Here is an 18,935-nt window from a genome sequence, read left to right as displayed (position 1 = left end):
CATATTGAAGAGGGCAGGTTTTCCTGGGATTCAACCAGACGGCCAGTTTCACCGGCACTTAGTTTAATCAACTGGGAATTTCAAGCCTTTTTCCTTAATGTTTGTGAATGGGTTTGAAGAAACATATGGATATCTATCTTGTTGGAGGCCTGACAATAAACTGCAAGGAGGCATAAGTCTTTCTGTTACTAGCCTGAGAAAAACAGAATCAAATTAATTTTAATTCATCCTCATTTTAATTCATAGCTGTCCATAAATATTATTATATTATTTACCAAAACTCATTATAGTATATTCCTTTTAAAGTTTACTTCAAAAATATATTTTTTTTGTGGACAGCAGATGTGAAACTATACAATGTATACTTTATATGCCCAGAAGGATTGACAATAAAAAATAACCTTAAATATTAGATCAAACATTACTCTCCCTCTGTCCCTTGTTACATGGTAGGTAAGGTTATGTAGTACTCCCATGTTTAATGTGTTATTATATATATATATATATATATATATATATATATATATATATATATATATATATATATATATATATACAGAGAGAGAGCTGACAGCCTCAGCATACCATAAATGAATGACAAGCAATCATATGCTCTCTATGGTGATTTCTCAGATTTTTTTATTATTATTATTATTATTTTGAGGAAAGGTGAACAAGCTGAACTAATCTGATTAATACAAAATAAAAGCTATTTCACACAATCTGCTTTCTATTTATTAAGCAATTAAAAAAATCTGCCACAGATGACTGTTTATCCCTTATATTAATTTAAAATGATTTCTTCAAGAAGAACTCAACAAGATGATATTGTCCCTATTCTTTGAGGGTCCTTGGAGGCACACCCAGTTACAGATAATTGATTACAAACTATCAAATTATAATTATTTATACTTTACCAGGGCTGCTGTGGAAAACACATTGTATTCCACTCTTGAAGAAGGCTTCTATTTTTGTGAATTAGAAGGCCATTTCTCTATGGAATAAGACTAATATTGAATAGGTGTTGATTGGTTTCAGAAGTAGATTTATAAGCTGTTTGGGAGGAATTATTGAAAGAAACTCAAGTATTCCATTTTCTAATAATATAGTTCCTTTTTATCACCCTAAATTCTGCATACTGTATACCATGATTTTTGCAATTATGCGTTACCATTTTTTCTGGTTTTTGTCATGTATGTCGGTACCAGTACTAACAATTGTAGGAGTAGTGAGCAAGGTACTTTACCTAGATTGCGCCAGTAAAAACCCAACTGTATAAATGGGTAATTTTATGTAAAAAAAATAATGTGTAAAAAAATATAATTGTATGTAAAAATAATGTGATATCTTGTAACAATAGTAAGTCACACTGGATAAGGATGTCTGCTAAGAAATAAATAATAATATAAGACCCTGATAAGAGTTTACACTGGTAAATTTCTACTTTAATTGTCATGTGTTTACCATGCTTATACTGTGTATTTGCCGTTTCTTACCATGGTTAATCAGGTTTTTGTACTATATTTTAATACACTGTGCTTCACCATGCTTTCAATTAAGCGAGAAATACAGAGAGGAAACGTCATAAAGAGCATCACAGTGTATGAGGACAACAGTCTTCTGAGTGGATAAAATACTGTTATTTCCATGTGCACTTGATGCTTCTTTCAATTATAGCTATTATTGTTTCGTAATAGAAAGATCAGGTAAGTGCTGCTTCAGCTGATTCTGTCATTCAGCTATTATTATTTTATTATTATTCATTTCTTAGCAGACGCCCTTATCCAGGGCGACTTACAATTGTTACAAGATATCACATTATACATTATTTCACATTATACAGTTATCACATTATTTTTACATACAATTGCCCATTTATACAGTTGGGTTTTTACTGGAGCAATCTAGGTAAAGTACCTTGCTCAAGGGTACAACAGCAGTGTCCTCCACTGGGGATTGAACCCACAACCCACAACCCTCCGGTCAAGAGTCCAGTGCCCTAACCACTACTCCAACACTGCTGCCCGACTCCCAGGCTGATGTCACTATGCTGTCGCTATGCTGTCAATAGATTCTTCATGATGGGTGTCTATGCATACTGAACCATATAGTTTTATCACAGTATAAAAGCATTTCTAATCCCGATGAAAGTGAATGGCGGAGATATTCTATTAGTCTTTGCTATCCATTTGCCATTGTAAGGTTTTATATCAATTGTAATAATTTGATGTGCCCCTTTAAATGGTAAAGAAGTGAGAAATCATTGAAACTGTGTCTGAACATTGTGTGATTTTCTTATTTAATGTAAGGCTTTCAAATATACTACTTAGCGCTGTCCTGTCCTTGTGGCTCTGTTGCAGCTTGAGGTGCCTCTGTGTCTGAGAGTAAGAAAGAAACTGGTTTCTCATGGCTCAGAGAGCAGTTGTGACCTTGGGTGGATGTTGTTTATGCATAAGTTGTTTCTACTTAAAAAGCTCATTTTAATCAATAGGTGCGAACCCCAATCAACCCAGCCAAACCTGGTTTGAATTCACAAACTTCTGCTATGGGTGACACACTGTGCTGTTTGTGCCGTGTCATGGGGCGTTTGCTGGCGCACCTCCAGTAAAGGGGGGGCTGACTCCTTTTCATTGGTGAAGGTGGAGTTCCACTCATTGTGGGCAGTTAGCTGCCCAGTATATTAATGTCTGTAACTATTGTTTCAGGGCTCGAAGACCACCTGTTGAGACCTTTAGGTTTACCTGCAGGTTTGTTGCTCAAGATTTCACCTGCTGAGACCTGTAACTTTGCTTATAGTATTCCCATGATTGCATCCTGTACTGTCTTTGGATTTGCTTTGTTCCATGTGATAAAACTCTTTTGATTGAAATTGCCTGAAGAAGATTGACTTCTTATTATTAAGAAGAAAACAAACCTTACACCATGGTATACTGCAAAAAATAAATGCAAGGGTGCACCACAGGAAACAATCTTTCTGCAAATGTGAGTCTGTTGTCAAGTGCAGGACTGGAGAGTCTTTGTTACTATTCCCCTGGATAAAAGACAAAGATCAAACTATACTTGACTGATGCACCTCTCTAAGACCTTTGAAGGGAGCACAAAAGTCTGCCAAGTATTTTTTTTTTTTTCGGCAGGAGGAGGATATCACAGCAACCGAGTTTGAGGACTCTCAAGTGTGGGTGCCAGCTGAGGAACCTATTGAGAACCGTGCCTTCCTGCTGGACTCGAAAATCTTTGAAGTCTGTGAAACCCTGCCTATTCACTGGATCCACCCATCATCCCTCAAAGGTATGCTGTGCCTGCTTAGTCTTTTAAACTCCAGGTGGCTGCTTTGATTCTAATTGGTAATTACTGAGAACCATATTGATTAGGTAGCAGTTTTAGGGAACACAGCTTGTAAAATGAGGGGTTATTTTTCATATGTAGTCTGACTACGTCAGTTCAGTGCGATAAGCACAGAACAATATTCAATAATAATTGATCAGGTTTTTTTTATTCGGATACAGAGTTGAATACGGGGAACAGTGTCACCAAGAAAAACACAGACAATAGAAACATATAAAATCAATGAGAATGTTTCTATTTGACAGCACAGTTAAAAGAAACAGCAACGCATTGTTCAATACCTTTATATAGGACCACAACTATTCAGTTCACCAGCAAGTGATCAATTACAGATTTTCCATTAACAGGTCATCATCATTAAGATTTGTTGAAAGTAATTTTAATCACCAAAAGTGCAAACGGCAATATTTCACTTTGGAAAGTGCTTAGTGAATGTAGTAAGGGTACGGTTCATTAACCAGGCATAAAATAGAGGATAATAATAAACACCAACACTGACTATTGTAAAAACAAAAAACATATAACACATTGTCTGTGCAGGGGCCGGAGCATCAGAGTGAGAGAAAACTCTGCATAACAAACTCTTACTTTACTTTCCATACCATAGGTCACGATTAGCTACCGACAGGTTAAAAACTCTTAATTCACGCATTGTTCAAACCGGCATACTGTACGTCAGCTGAATACTCATCATCAGGAAAGTCCATGTACAGGTTTGTTTCACTTCCCTCTGTTAATCTCCGTTCCAAACACTAAAATTGTGTTCCCATTCCTGCACAACCAAAACACAACAAAGGAAGGACAGACAGACACAAACCCCCAGGATGGCCATCCAGTTTGCAAGAGGTGTGGGCTATTTATCTTCAGGTGCGTAAAGCTATCAATAATTCAGTTAGTCGGTACCAATAAGGCATAACAAGTGAACTGAGTGGAGAAGCTACTAGAAAGTGATAAATCAATTACAAAGTGTTAGTCAACAACATATACAACGTGCACTAATCAAATCAAAGTGTAAAATTATCAAAATTAAACATACAAATGACAAATAAATATGTGCAAGATTACAGGGGCATTATTGACCCTGTTACATAAGTGTCAGTTTTGGACAGAAGATTTAAAGCATGGAATATTCTGCATGATAATTTGACAGACAGACAGACATTCTAGGAGAGAAAAGTTTGATCTTTTTACAGAAAGTAAAGGAATTGCAGCAACTTTCTGGATACAGTTGATTTACTTCCTCAAGTCTTCCGTTTACTGAATCAAGACATGGATGGAGTCATTCTCCAGTGTTTCAGAAATAAAGTCAATTATTAATTAATCGTTATATAATGCACAAATAGCTCTGAAGGTAATAACGCAAGTCTTTAAGTCAGTTGTTCAACTGGCCACAGTTGATGGTTTCTTAGGTCTCTAGTAGGCATCTTTCAACACATTTGTCATCATTGTAAACGATTCCTTTAATGCATGACTCCCATGTTAATTGCCTTGTAGGAGCATTAAGATCAAATAAAATGTGGAACAGTAAATTCACGTGGCTGTTCTGAAAAATGCGCATCATGTTACGGATCTCCATCAGTTGAATTGTGTCGACACCGCAGCTCTCAAGGAATTGCAAGGCTGTAAACCCTGTAAAGCTTCACTGGCACTTGGCATGGTCATGACAGTCTATGTGTTTTCTTCGTCGCTGTCGTTTTCTGCATCCATCTTTTAACTACGTTTGAGTTCTGTACAGCAAATTCAACCGTCGCATGATCGATGATCTAATGCACTGAATAATATTCAGAGGCATGCGTGGTTAGACTGTAAAAATGGGGAGCCAACTCCAGGACCACAATATATCCGAACCCGCAGTATAGCGTGGGGCGGTATAACGAGGAGTGGGTGTATTTTCAGTTTCAAGTAGTACTGTTGCCTGCTTTCCTCCTACACACAGGTTCAACTTAATAGAAGATTATTAAAAAATGACAAACATTTTGATGGGGAGTCACGGAAGACAATGTTAATGGAAATGTTTGATTGCATGGGTATCCTGCATTCATCTCCTGTTTTAATTTGCTAATTCAAAAAAGCTTTACATTTCAGATGCAGAGTTCCATGACATTGAAGATGTAGAGCTATCTAAGGATGATGAGGCTCGTGAGGATTCTTCCCTACTCGCCAAACCAAAAGGAAACCGCAAGGCCCGAGACATTAATGACCACCTCCCTGTCAACGACTATGTAAGTGGTCAGATTCCTTGTACACTGCTCTGCACCAGAGTGCTGTTTTCTCGGTTTCCACACTAACTGAGAAATCAATAGCGAATTATTAGCTTTGCAAAAAGCAAGCTTTAATTTAAAATGGGATGATGTTCACCTTAAAGAGTAATTTTAGATATGCAGTATCACAGTTTTTTTAACTACTTGTTATGCTTGTGGTTTAAGCTTCACTTTCCATATCAGTTTCTGTTTCAGTCATCACATGCTGGTGTTCTTAAACATGATTTCTGTCTAAGTTCACCTGGTATACCAGAGTGCAACCAATAACCTGTCCACCTGTAACACTTGGGCCTTAGTGGATGCAAAACATACAACAGAAGGATATACCACATAGAACAAATGTGGTATTTCTAACATCCAATGAAGTGTTGCAGTGGGACAGGTTAGCAGAACTAAGAGAAAAGACAAGATAGGTCTAAATAAGAAGAAGAATGCATTATTTAGATCAACAAAGATCCTTTACCTTTCCAAAAAAAAGAATTGGCCCTTTAACGTTGATGAAATAATTTATTGCAAACAAAATTGTGCAGTGTCTTTAAATATTTTTTCTCGGGTGCTAACAGTTTTGAATAGCCTTTAACGTAAGATCCTCCTGAGGTTATTAACTAATGGATGAATCCATTTATTTATTAATTATCTGTTAATTAATGAGGAGAAAACTCTGTAGGCAAAAGTGCTTCAGTGCTGTAGCAGGCAGGCTCTGGTGGCTGCATAACAACTGCACAACAGCATCCGTTTCACAGTTTAAAAATGCTCAATTATAAAATCAGTTCACTAACACAATAAAACCACATTTACCATATTAATGATGCATTTAACAACTTTTCTAATCCAATTAAATAATGCCTTTATGAATAAATCATCATTATCAAGGGAAGTAGTTGGTCTCAGTGGGGTGTTTCAGGCGATGAAGTAACTCAACTGATCAAAGCACACAATCAAGTACCAGGTGATTGCTGCAGATCTACACACAAACACACACTTGAACACACATGCACGTCTTTGTTAGGGAGGAGCACATCTGCAGTCTAATCTCACTCCGGCATACAGCCGCATTAGTAAACCAACACTGCAGCTTTTGAAAACACAGTAGATCTGGCCCTGTGATGCTGCAGCGTGCCCTTTGATGCTGCAGCCTGCCCTGTGATGCTGCAGCGTGCCCTGTGATGCTGCAGCATGCCCTGTGATGCTGCTGCGTGCCCTGTGATGCTGCTGCGTTCCCTGCTCCTTAAACACCCAGATAGAAGAAGCAGAGCAGTTTGGGTCTAGAGCGGAAAAGTAGGACGCTTAAGCAAAATATGAATAAATAATAATCTGGACCTAACTGCATCAATCTCAGGGACTGCAATTTAATCATGTTATAAAATTGGTGGTTCTCAAACCTATTCCCGTGACTTTTGCTATTGAAGAAAGCACATTTCTAATGATAGAAATATATTAATTCAGATTTTATTGTATACACATAAGCATGGAAAATAAAAATGCTAAAAAATAAATCAAAATGTTATACTGTAGTATACTTAATCTGATAGTGTTTGAATGAAATGTCTAGTTTATAAAAAAAATACCATTAAGTTTTATGGCTTGTGATGTGGTCATTTCGCTACCCCCCCAAAACAGTTTGGTGCCCCCCCCTCCCCCTCAGAGAGTCCCGACCCCCAGTTTGAGAACCTTTGTTCTAAATTGTTAAATTGAACTAATTAAACATCCAACCAGGTCCTAAAGTAGTTCATAATTTCATATATCGATTGAACCTGGAGTAGAATGACTCTGCAAGACTCCCTTTAGAGAAGCTAATTAGGTTTATTGGTTAATTGATTGATTTAAGATTGGCTGTGGTCCATTGACCAGGCTCAAGAATCATGTGTAGCTTAAATATACATTGTGTCTTATTAACATGTATACAACTCACAGCATCCTCAATTTACTCATTATTTTGTCAAAGAACACAGGCTGTTATCTGTGGAAACGCAAAGCCGCTGTTCTGAACCTGCAGCAGATATTAAAGGTATGGGTATACAGTTCCGATGTGTTCCTGGTCATTACTGAAATAACTCAGGCCTTTAACAGACGATGTCTTCAGAGCCTGCCACAGTGTATTAATACTTCAAACTAATCTTCCCTGCTGTGTACTTTTCATAAATAATCATTAAAGCTCTGGTGACAGAGGTCACAGGAAATACACAGCTGACCTTTCAACACTGCTGCCATCCCGAAGCATTCCTGGACACCTTTCAAACTGAATAACTGTCATCCAGGCACATCAGAGAAACTGTAACATGGTCCCTGACCTAGATTCCTCAGATAAGCCTTGGAGATGATTGGGTCCTTTTTCCAGCCGAGCTCCCTGGCTTGTAAATCCTGGCCAACAGGAATTTCAGAGGAGGCTGAGCATCTTCAATGTGACCCCTGTGCTTCAGATCAAACCTTGTGCGTTTCTAACAGCAAGAAGCGCGTCCAAGTCTTCGATTTCCACTGCGCTCTCAGTCTCCGAATCCAATTCGGAAATCGGAAAAAGGTGATCAGGCAGTTCAATGAGAACCTGCAGGCAAAGAGTTTCTGCATGGAAAAACAAAGCAAAAACCTTACTGTGAAACCTATTCACAGAGCTATGCCTCACCCAGACATAGAACACATATATATATACTGTATATATATATATATATATATATATATATATATATATATATATATATATATATATATATATATATATATATATACTGTATATATATATATATATATATATATATATATATATATATATATATATATAAAGGAACGAACAAGCAAAGGATATAATTCAAGGGTCTATGTTCATAGAGCTTTAGCAGGTTTCAATGCATTTACTGGCATGCTAATTTTTAATGAATATGGGCCAAGGTCTATTAAACACTCTCAAGTTGTTTGTTTCTCATTTTTGATTAACAATGAATTAATTAAAGACTGTAGTGAATGTTCTGAAAACATGCTCCAGTATTTTTTTTATTCATACTAAATTATTTTGAAATATTCTAGCAATTAAACACATATTCATATTAAACCTTTAATCATCATTAATGCATCATAGACACATATTTTAAAGTGTCACACAATGACCAATATTATTGGTATTAAAATGCATTACTAAAGTGGCAGTCACAATTAATTTTCAGATATTCAAGACATAACAAGACAGCTATGTAAAACAGTGGCTATAACGTATTAGAATAATACTGATACAATTTTCACATTGTTACATTTTCCTTTTGCAAATGCTGTATATATTAACATTTCACTGAAATGTGAATGGATAGGAGTTAGTTACGTTATTATGTCATGCAAAGGTACCCATTCATTTCCATTATTTGGTTATGCAGGATGTGTAAGTTGATTTATTGATTTTTCTATTTTCTTCTTATAGAAAGCAATTTAAAAAATGGAAACACTATGTTAAACCACAATCTAGCAATATCATTTTTAATCAACTTTACATGAAAAGCTAACACCATTTCCTCGGGATAGAGATTTAAGTTAGGTAGCAACAAATACAGTTGTATGGGTATGTAAATTGGAGACTTAAGTCCTAAGAACAATGGTGAACTTTCTTAAATGTCCTTGGCTCTTTGATAGTTCTTATCATAAGCAGAGGCTACTTACCATGATAAACTCAGGCCTTTAACGCACATTAATGTTGGATTTGGTTATTTTTTATAGTCTTAGTAGGGAGCAAGGGATTCAGTTAGGTAAAGAGTGGTGGCTGGGTGCATCATATTTATACAGGACCACTGAGAATACCTACAGTACCTGTATAAATCCATATAAATATAAACTGCAATGAACATGCAGTATTCAATTACTGTACCACTGGGATTAGCAGCCCTGAAACTGTGAAATAATTAGTGAGTTGTCCCAATTGTGTGAATTTGCTCATTTATTTATTTATTTTAGAGCATTCCATTATTATTTACTTTGTCAGAATTGCATAATAAATGCGGTGACTCACTGTGGTTTAGAATGCAGCATGAGTTATGCAAGGGTGGTTCAAGTCTGGCTTGAGATTCTGGCTTGGGACCTGCAGGGAGCAATGTCCTTTGCACTCTCAAGCCAATTTGCCTCATTGCTCTCAGGCACCAACAAGTCCAGACTTCCCAGGCTGGGCTCTTTGTAACATTTATTTCTTAAATGTAGTGGGAGCAAATGCAGTGACTGGATGTATGTAACTATTCATATTGAATACAAAACAACATTAGAACCATTGCTCAGTACAATGCCACTTGTAGTTTTGATTATTAACTACAGTTTAACATAGTAATACCAATATTGAAGTGCATTTTCTGTATGACTTGTGAAAGGTGAGAAAAAGCTGTCCCCACTCATTTCTATATTTTAGTTAATACCGTTACTGTATAGTCATAGTAGAGATAAAGTGCTGGAACAGTCCAGTTGAAGTTCAGGCAACCTGCATTCTGTGGATTGTACCATTAAATTACTATTGATTGTACCATTAAAAAGGAACCTGTGCCTGGTTCATTCAATGGGAAGCTTTTGCATGTAAACAGTGTCCCTGGATTTTCATCTTACACATGCCCTGCTCTTGAAATGTGCACTGTATGTCTCCGTAAGTGAGCACCTCCTACTGGAGTAGGGTGGAAGTTCCGGCTGTGCTCAAGTCAAGGTCTTTCTTATCACAGGCTGCCATGCTTAATCCAGTAACAGCTTTATCAGGCCCAGACACAATCTATTAATTCTACTCAATTTACCTTCGTTTGGGTTTCACTTACCCCTTATTTAAATTCTGGCCCATTCGGTAAGTGCAAATAAAAGGATTCTTGTTAGCCCATAATTATTCTGTTAATTGCTTTAGGATTGTCCCCTTCACTTAAAGTCAAGGTCAGGAAGATAGACGGTACAGTGGAAAAAGAAAGCCTTCATTTGTATGCTGAAATTATAGGGGGGTGGGGGTGATGGAAGCAATTGTGTAATTATCCTCTTATCCAGCTCTGTCAAGCTCTTTTTAATTGAAGGGGCGTCAAATAAAATAGTGTTGAGCTGCCAAGGGTCAGAGAGAAAGCTGGAAGTGAAGAATGATTTGTGTCACTGGCACAGACCAAGGGCAAGGTCAAGGGCATTGTGTTATTATGTGTTATGCCCTGGTAAACCACATCAAGGGAATTGCCAATACACTCTTAGTGTGTTTCACACTGGTTATTTTCATATGAGTGTTAAAGGTTAAATCACTGTTATTGTACCTATGGCTTGCTTCCCATAACACTTCTCAATAGTAATTGATTGTTATTGCACAGGAGTTTTGAAACAGCACAGAGGAGAGGAGGTCCCTGTCTTGTAAGTCTTATGGCCATAATACTCAATATAGAATCTGCAGAATCAAACCACGGATGCAGTATTTTGCTGAACTCTCTGTATTGGTGTGGCAATGTGCTCCACCCCTGTGTGCATTTCTGTGTTGTATGTTGCGTGTGGTGTGTTAAATGTTGGTGTATAGAGATTGGTACACGGGATATAAACGGGTCTGTGTTTCACGTGGTATTTAAATTGTATAATTATATTTAGGCACGGGATTGCACATTACTTCACGTAATAATATGTCAGCACAGGGTTGCACGTAATGAATTCACGTGCTGGGATTCAAGTGAATAATTAATTAGTAATTGAATCCCAGCACAACGTATATATAGAGACACGTAGCACTCACTCGGGGTTGGGTGTTCGTGAGTGGAGAACGGGAGAGAGAAAGGAGAAAGAATTAAAAGCTAAAGAATAACAATTGCTACAGCGTGCTGGAAGTGCCAGCACGGTACTTGTTTAAACGTTCGTCCACTTGTTTTGTGTGTTAGTACGTTCTGTTTATATATTTGGACATTCTTATAGCAGTACCGTCACCTCTTCAATACTGTATATTCTTCTTAGATTCATTATTGTGTTTTTAGAAACAAGTGGAACATTTAAGTAGCAAGGTTATTTGAAGTGACTAAAATCACCAGACATTGCCTGCAGCACAGTTAAAGCTTAGCGCTTATATTAGGTCCAGCAAGCCTATAATATATAAATCTGGTGCCATACCTAATTACATGATGAATATATGGTTTAAGTTAATTTGTTTTACATCTAATTAGATCTCCATTTGCATATGTGCTTATTAGCTGAATCGAGATTAGCGCATTTGTAAAGCCCTACTCCACATTGTGTTAGCCTAACGACACACCTGATTATAACATGGGTGTCGGGTGCCAGGAATGCAGTGTGATGGATTGTGGGTTAAACAAGTGCTTGCTTGCAATTTAATTTCCTGTTCCTGACATGCAGCCTTCTCAGGCTATGCTTTTGTATTCCTTGTTGGGGCTGCTCAAAAATTATAACAGAACAAATGGATATTTAATTATGTCGGTAACACTATATTTTTGTTTCCGTCTCATAAAATGAAAATGTAGTACATCTGTAAAATTTGAATGAGCTCCTAGTGCCACTCCATAAGCCAATCTTTTATATGTATCTAAACAAACAAACAAACAAAAACATTCTTGATTCTACAATAAGAAATATTTTAATAATATCTGCACCCTCAAGGGGTCCTTGAGTGATTAGCCTGGTGAAGGCACAAAGGGTACAGTCAGTGGAGCACAGAGGAACGTCCTGGCTGTGTGGTGTTTTTGGCTGTGCCGATATTAGCCAGGGGTTGCACAGGTAGCATTGCAGTGACTCTGGTGCTCCCTGGTTAGGCAGTCTAATACCTGCAAGGCTGCTACGTAGCTCTCCCCAATACTGGTGTTGTCATGGAACACTCCCCCTGTGCTCCAGTTATACTGAGCTGTTGTGGTGATTACTGTACTTGGACAGTCTAAATTTGGAAGACTATCATATCAAGGCTCCACATTCAAGGTAATTATAATTTGCCCCAAACTTTTTTTTCTTTGCAGTTGCCAGGGGACACAGTGTGGGAGAGTGTAAAATGGCTTTGGCAGTGTTCAGGGTTAATGATTCCTTGTTTCTAACAGAGGGAGAATGAAGTGGAGCTGGACGACAGACTGGACGAAAGGGGGATCTGCTGCCAGTACTGTCGCCGTGGTTACCGCTTCTGCCAGCGCTACTTCGAACCTCTTCGTGGTTACATGCCGTACCCTTACTACTACCAGGGGGGCAGAGTGATCTGCCGAATCGTCATGCCGTGCAACTGGTGGATAGCCCGGATGCTCGGGAGAGTGTAGAAACTGTTTACTGGATCTGCATTCCATACTGTACTGCACCTGTATGGACCTGAGGCATTGTTTTACCCATTTTCTTTTAATTTCTTTTTAATCTTTTAGTGGGCAGCTTTTTCTGTTTTTGAAATACCATCTAATGTTTATTAAATTCATGTTCGTTTTTCACTTATTCTATGCTGTTTTAATACCTTTTCAAATGTATTGGTTTTTCAGCTTGTTACAACTGTACTCTGTCTTGTAACATTACATATTTTAACATAACCTAATAACCTTAATGAACCTCAATGAAAGAAATCTCACTCCCATAGAATAAGCATGGGAAGCTTTAGTGTGGGCTATTAAACTAGCTTGTAAATAACATTTTAGTATACATAACTTCATAACACAGGCACATTAATTGCACATATTTACACAGTGCTTACCATTAACTGATATTCACTTCATGCACTACAATTCTGTAATTGTGAGGATGGGACCCCTCCTCAGATATCACACTTGTCATTGAGAGGTGGGACTGGAACAGCTTCAGCACAGCTGTAGTTTAGGATTCTTATACATTTAGCTGTCTTCTCCTTAGAGAAACGCAAACCCTAACTAAAGTCCACAACACTGCTTTTCAATTTACCCACTGGTACTCGAAATCGCAGCTTTTATTTTTTACAATAAATGAGAATTAGCCTTAAATTACTTTTCTGTACATATGTATGCATGCTTATTGTTACAATACAATGTACTTAATCTTGTGTAGACTGGGGAATTACCACTGCTTGATTGCATTCAGACTTATTCTATCAAATATGTTGCTGTACCCACGTCTCCTGCTCTAACAGTAATGCTATGGAACAGAAGCCCTGCAGAAGACAGAATAACTTTAACAAATCTGCTAGTCTACAGAAATATGACCATTTTCAGCAGATGTGCTGCTTCAGTTCTTGCTTGTCAGCCAGAGGGTCCAAGGTTCAGGTCTCCTCTACAAATTATGAGTGGTAACTGGGATTGCAGGCATTCATTTCAGCAATGTACATTATACCGAAAACCACAGTAGTTCTTTCAGGTCAAAAGCTCCACTTTCTTGTTATGTTTTGTGATAGGGTGTTGGTTTTAAGCTGGAGACAATCTGGGTCAATTCAGTTGATCAAAACAGTGACAGATTAAATGCTATCTCCATTTAGATCATCATGCACCAAGAATATGTAAACCAAAATCTCTAACTCATTTCATTGTAAGATTAGAACTATCTCCACTAAACTGCCTGTGACAAAGCTTTTGAAATTGTTGCTGAAGCACGACTCACTGAACCCCAGTCTATTAAACACAGTTTGCGATGTCTGGTATAAAACAATACTGTTATATAAACCCGAGTTATAATATTTGTTCTAAATATGATATGTGAAAATATATGTATGCTTCAATAAAATACAGGTTTAAAAGCATTATGTTGAATTCTCTTTTCCATATTAAATGTTAACAAACACCATTTTTGCTTCACCCAGGCTGTCTGCAGCAGTGCCCTTGGTTGAACACTACAGCTGTTTCTTTAAGTGCTATTGATGGATGGTGGCACTTGTGTTATATAACTTAGAAGAGACTGTATGTATGCAAAAATACCAGAGGCAGCAGGCATTCCTGCTAGATATTTGACTGCAACGGCAGTTTAGGTTACTGTGACAAGAGCAAGACATTAAAATTCTGACAGCATTACTGCTACTGCTTAATCCATTATTACATTAAACAGGGTTTAAAATTGAGAAGTTGTTAGCCTTTTTTTATTATTACTGGTACAACTGTAGATTGCAAGGCCAGAACGGTGGGTAATGGACATTTGCATCCAAGTTTAACATACTCAGGCCACTTTTTAAATATCGTGGTATCCTTGAATGGAAAAGTGCTGTAGTACCCAGAATTTGTGGTAGGGGCTCTTATTTTACTCCCCCCTCCCAAAAAAAACAGTCCTGCAAAGGATTGTGGTAACCTTGTTGTCAGTCACAAATGCAGCACCCATTTTAATTCCCCCACCCCCGCCAGTCATTCTGCCGACATTCATCCTGCTCCTCTTCTTGCTGCGGTACAAGTTTCACAGTACCCTGGAGGCTTCTCTGTAAAGAAAAGTAAGCTGACCAAAATTGAATTCACAAGTTGGACTCATAATAGCAGAATACCCACTAGGAATGATAATGGCTGGAAACATATGCAGCCTGTGCACCCCAGTGATAGCCAATCCCCCCAAAAATTCAAATTTTTTAAAATAATTTCCAGCCAGAGATAAAGCATGCTGTTTGAGAACGGCTGTGGAATACCAGAGCTGTTGTTTTTTAGACTGTTTGGAAAGGCCACGTCAGCTTTATTTAAAAAAAAAAAAAAAGTGAAGTTACAAACGCATTACACATCCAAAACATGTCTTAGCAGAGCTTCAGGACTGGCTCGATGTGACATTGCACATGGTGGCAATCGTTAGCCCCACTCAAGCATAATGTTCCACTGTGTGTTTGTTTGTTTCACATTTTAAAGGTTTTGCTTCACTCTCTGACTCGCTGGCTGGCACAGAAATACACTGGACAGTATCACAGTTCAGATTCAGTGAAGCATCCCAGTGCTTTAAAAAATAAAATAAAGGAAAGAAAGAAAGAAAAAAACCGATATTGTGCGAGAGAAAAGAAGAATGAGCCTGGTGCTACCTGACCTTAGCCCCGACACAGCCGAAGGAAAGAACCTCACAGCAGGGCTAGCACTACACACACCACTTTGCATCATTTCAAACGTTGAAAAACAACACACAAAAGAAAATCTTTTAGATGCAGTATTAACATTATTTTTTTCTTAGTATTCATAGACGAGTGTTTCATGTTTAACTCCACTTATACCAGGGCTGAAAAATCCAATGCACAAAAAAGCAGCAATTGATTTCAGGTAGGACTGAAGGAGTATCTGATAATGACAGTCACAGCACTTGTTGTCTCTTTATTCATGAGTGGGAGTCAGACAAGCATGTACTAACGGGGGGGGGGGGGGGGGGGCAGTATTTGGAGGTTACTTGAGTACCCAGACTGATTTTTAATACTGGAATGACTGACAGGAAGGAAATCCACAGGTGACTGAAACCTTGAAGCTCATCTGTTCTGTAGATTATTGTTTTATCTGCAGCCCATACTCTTCTCTCTTGAACGCACGGTGCTTCTTTCTTCAAATGGCTTTCCTTGCAAAAGTTTTCCATATGTTTGTTACTCGTTGTGTCTACCTTTTTTATATCTACAGATAGAGTCAATTTCATTGGAATTCCAAATGTAAAGGATTACTTGTTCTAATACCAGCAAGTGTCTTTCTCAAATCCTAACAGCAGCCTGCTCCTGCTCTTACACTTAGAAGAAAATGCCGGTAACAAGATGAGGCCGTCTGAAGCACTAAGTCTTTTCCCTTGTTAGTAACCCAAGGGTACCATTCTCATTGCTTATTGAATGACCGCAGTGTCTGCTGAAATAATCCTTGGTATTATGATTTGGGAAATGTGTTCATCCTTCTTAAAAATGTAAATCTTTTGACCTTCTGCAAGTTTAAGGATTACCTGTTGCTAACACCCAAAACTGCTTACTTTCCCCGTCTGAGATGCACCTACTCTTTTTCTGTCTTCGATTCCAACTTCAGCAAAGGTACATTAGCAGCAGGAATGCATTCGACAGACTACGTACAGGCAAGGGATTTGTGAGGTTAAGGAAGTTAAAAAAAACAAAAGTTTCCATTTAGAAGAAGGCAGAAAAAAATCATTCCAAATCAGAATTCACATTTGCAAGGATAGCGTATGCAGACACTAGGGAATATAAGGAACGGGGAAAGATAATCAGAGTTGTCTGTGCAAAACAAGTAAGCAAGAAAGAAAAATAAACCAGCAGCAAGGATCTCTTTGTAAGTGCAGCGGCTGGTCACCGAGGCGTGCACAAGGTAAACTTTTAGTGGCAGCCGGGCACAGGAATGCCGGTTTGAGTGAGTGAGCAATTAAAAACTACTTTAGTTCATCTACCTGTTCACCTCCACAGGTCAGCAGCGCAAATGGATTTTTAGTTGCCCTCTTTTCACAGTGCAGTATTATCGCTTTCAGGTTTGTGAAAAGCTTCAATAATGCATTACCTAAATGGAGTCCGAAGCGGAGTGCTGGTGAAACTCCACGTGAGGCGTCCCACTGCAGCTCTCCACTGTTCATGGACACTGGCTAAAAAAGCTCTATGCCATTTTACATCTGCAAACTACCAGGGTTACACATCTATACAACTGTGATACTGTCCCTTTCAGGGGAATCTGATAACAATGTAGTTAATATCTACAGTGTTAATATCTGCAGTGTAGTCTTTTATTGTATAAGAGATGTCATCTCATGCAGTTTGGGCAAGAGGACTGTTAAACCAAGCTTTGGACTGTGCGTAATTCTGTCTCTTACAATAAGAAAACACCTGGCACTACAAACTTATTATAAATGACAGAAAAGGATCTTGCACTCAGGAACTACTATTAAACATAAAATAAAAGGTTTCCTTTTTTTACTTTGGACATGTCTTTTACGTTCTATACATGAGATGACAGCTTTTTTCAACCAAAAACCTCCCCAAAAATTACAGCAATACGACTGAGTTTTATTGTGAAATCAGTGTAGAAAACACAACTTATTTCTTGCAATTTATTTGTAGTTGCTAAAGTATAACCTCTTGAACTAACTAGGCCTTCACGAATACAATCCCGTTTGACACGGATATGTATTTTTCCATTTAAATAGTAAACACACTGTTATGAAATATAATTTACCTTAAAATGACTACCAGTATTGTAATTACATTTTTAAAACCTAGGGCCTGCTTCTGATGTCAGCATTTTTATACACGCTTCCTGCAATTATCTGCAGCCCATAAAGCAGGGAGCGGATACTGTAAGGGTTCTTTAATTGTTCTCTCTTTTTGAGAGTAGAACCGATGATCTAATCACAAATAGGTCAAAATAGCCTCTGTTTTCGCCTCTCTCAGAGTGCCATTGACCAAGAACCAAAACCACTGATCCTACAATGAACTGCTAAGGATTTACATAAACTGGACAGGAGTTCATTGTTCATTGGGGGTTTGTATTCCGCTTTTCCAAAAATATTCTCTCTTATAATAATCTTTCAATCACTGTCCTCTTACTATGTGAGAGCCATAGAGAGGCAGCAGTGTGGAGTAGTGGTTAGGGCTCTGGACTCTTGACCGGAGGGTTGTGGGTTCAATCCCCAGTGGGGGATACTGCTGTTGTACCCTTGAGCAAGGTACTTTACCTAGATTGCTCCAGTAAAAACCCAACTGTATAAATGGGTAATTGTATGTAAAATAATGTGATATCTGTATAATGTGAAATAATGTATAATGTGATATCTTGTAACAATTGTAAGTCGCCCTGGATAAGGGTGTCTGCTAAGAAATAAATAATAATAATAATAATAATAATATGTGATTATGAGGCTGTCTATATGCCTGGACTGGGTTTTATAAAAGGTAATGGCTGCAGATAACCCCTTATGTCAGCAGAAATATTATGTATATTAAAGTACTTATGAATTAACATTTAGGTATTTACATACTATTTTATTCATTCAAATATTTGAACCGAATAATTCAAAAAGGATTTTTTTTAAATGTGAAAGGCAGGAAATAGTGGAGCTGATCCAGAACCTCAGCTCAGGCTCCATGCTCCATAACTCTCCAGTGACCCAGCTCCAGCATCCCCAGCTCCAGAACTCAAGCACTGGCAAGCTATGCTCTGGCTCCAGGCTTCAGAGCTGGCTCCAGGGCTCCAGATCTGGAGCATGGCCAAACCCTACTTCACAGTCTTGCACCAGGACCCAGTAAATCCTAGCTCCAGCGCTGGAATTTTGACAAATCTTGAACAGGGATTGCTTATAAAATCACATATTAGAAATGTTTAAGGATGTGAATGAAAAGATTGCATTTGGAGCTGTACAGGAGCTGGGTGATTGATATCTGTCATCAATTATTTTGAAGGACTATATTTGGCCTGCCTTAAGGTTTGACCTTCAGCTGGTTAAAACATCCTGATATTATTGTTTCTTGACTGTAAATGTAATTCAAGGGTATGGCTGTGCTGTAGGCTGTGGTTG

At 38.0% G+C, this 18,935-nt stretch overlaps 1 protein-coding gene across 1 annotated transcript in view; it reads left to right on the top strand.

Moving 5' to 3' along the window:
- LOC117963357 (tenomodulin-like) overlaps nucleotides 1-14,241 on the top strand; it is a 41,192-nt gene extending 26,951 nt beyond the window's left edge. Inside the window, exons 5-7 of the mRNA XM_058989327.1 lie at nucleotides 3,135-3,288; nucleotides 5,431-5,567; nucleotides 12,602-14,241. Of these exons, the coding sequence (XP_058845310.1) occupies nucleotides 3,135-3,288; nucleotides 5,431-5,567; nucleotides 12,602-12,811 (501 nt within the window). The 3' untranslated portion in view covers nucleotides 12,812-14,241. The remainder of the gene's footprint in view (nucleotides 1-3,134; nucleotides 3,289-5,430; nucleotides 5,568-12,601) is intronic.
- Nucleotides 14,242-18,935: the final 4,694 nt, after the last annotated feature.

This window comes from Acipenser ruthenus, chromosome 16 (assembly GCF_902713425.1).
Source record: "Acipenser ruthenus chromosome 16, fAciRut3.2 maternal haplotype, whole genome shotgun sequence".
In the NCBI taxonomy this organism is placed as follows: Eukaryota; Metazoa; Chordata; class Actinopteri; order Acipenseriformes; family Acipenseridae; genus Acipenser; species Acipenser ruthenus.
The sequence above is the reverse complement of the archived record's forward strand: the minus strand, read 5'-3'. Positions and strand labels throughout refer to the sequence as shown.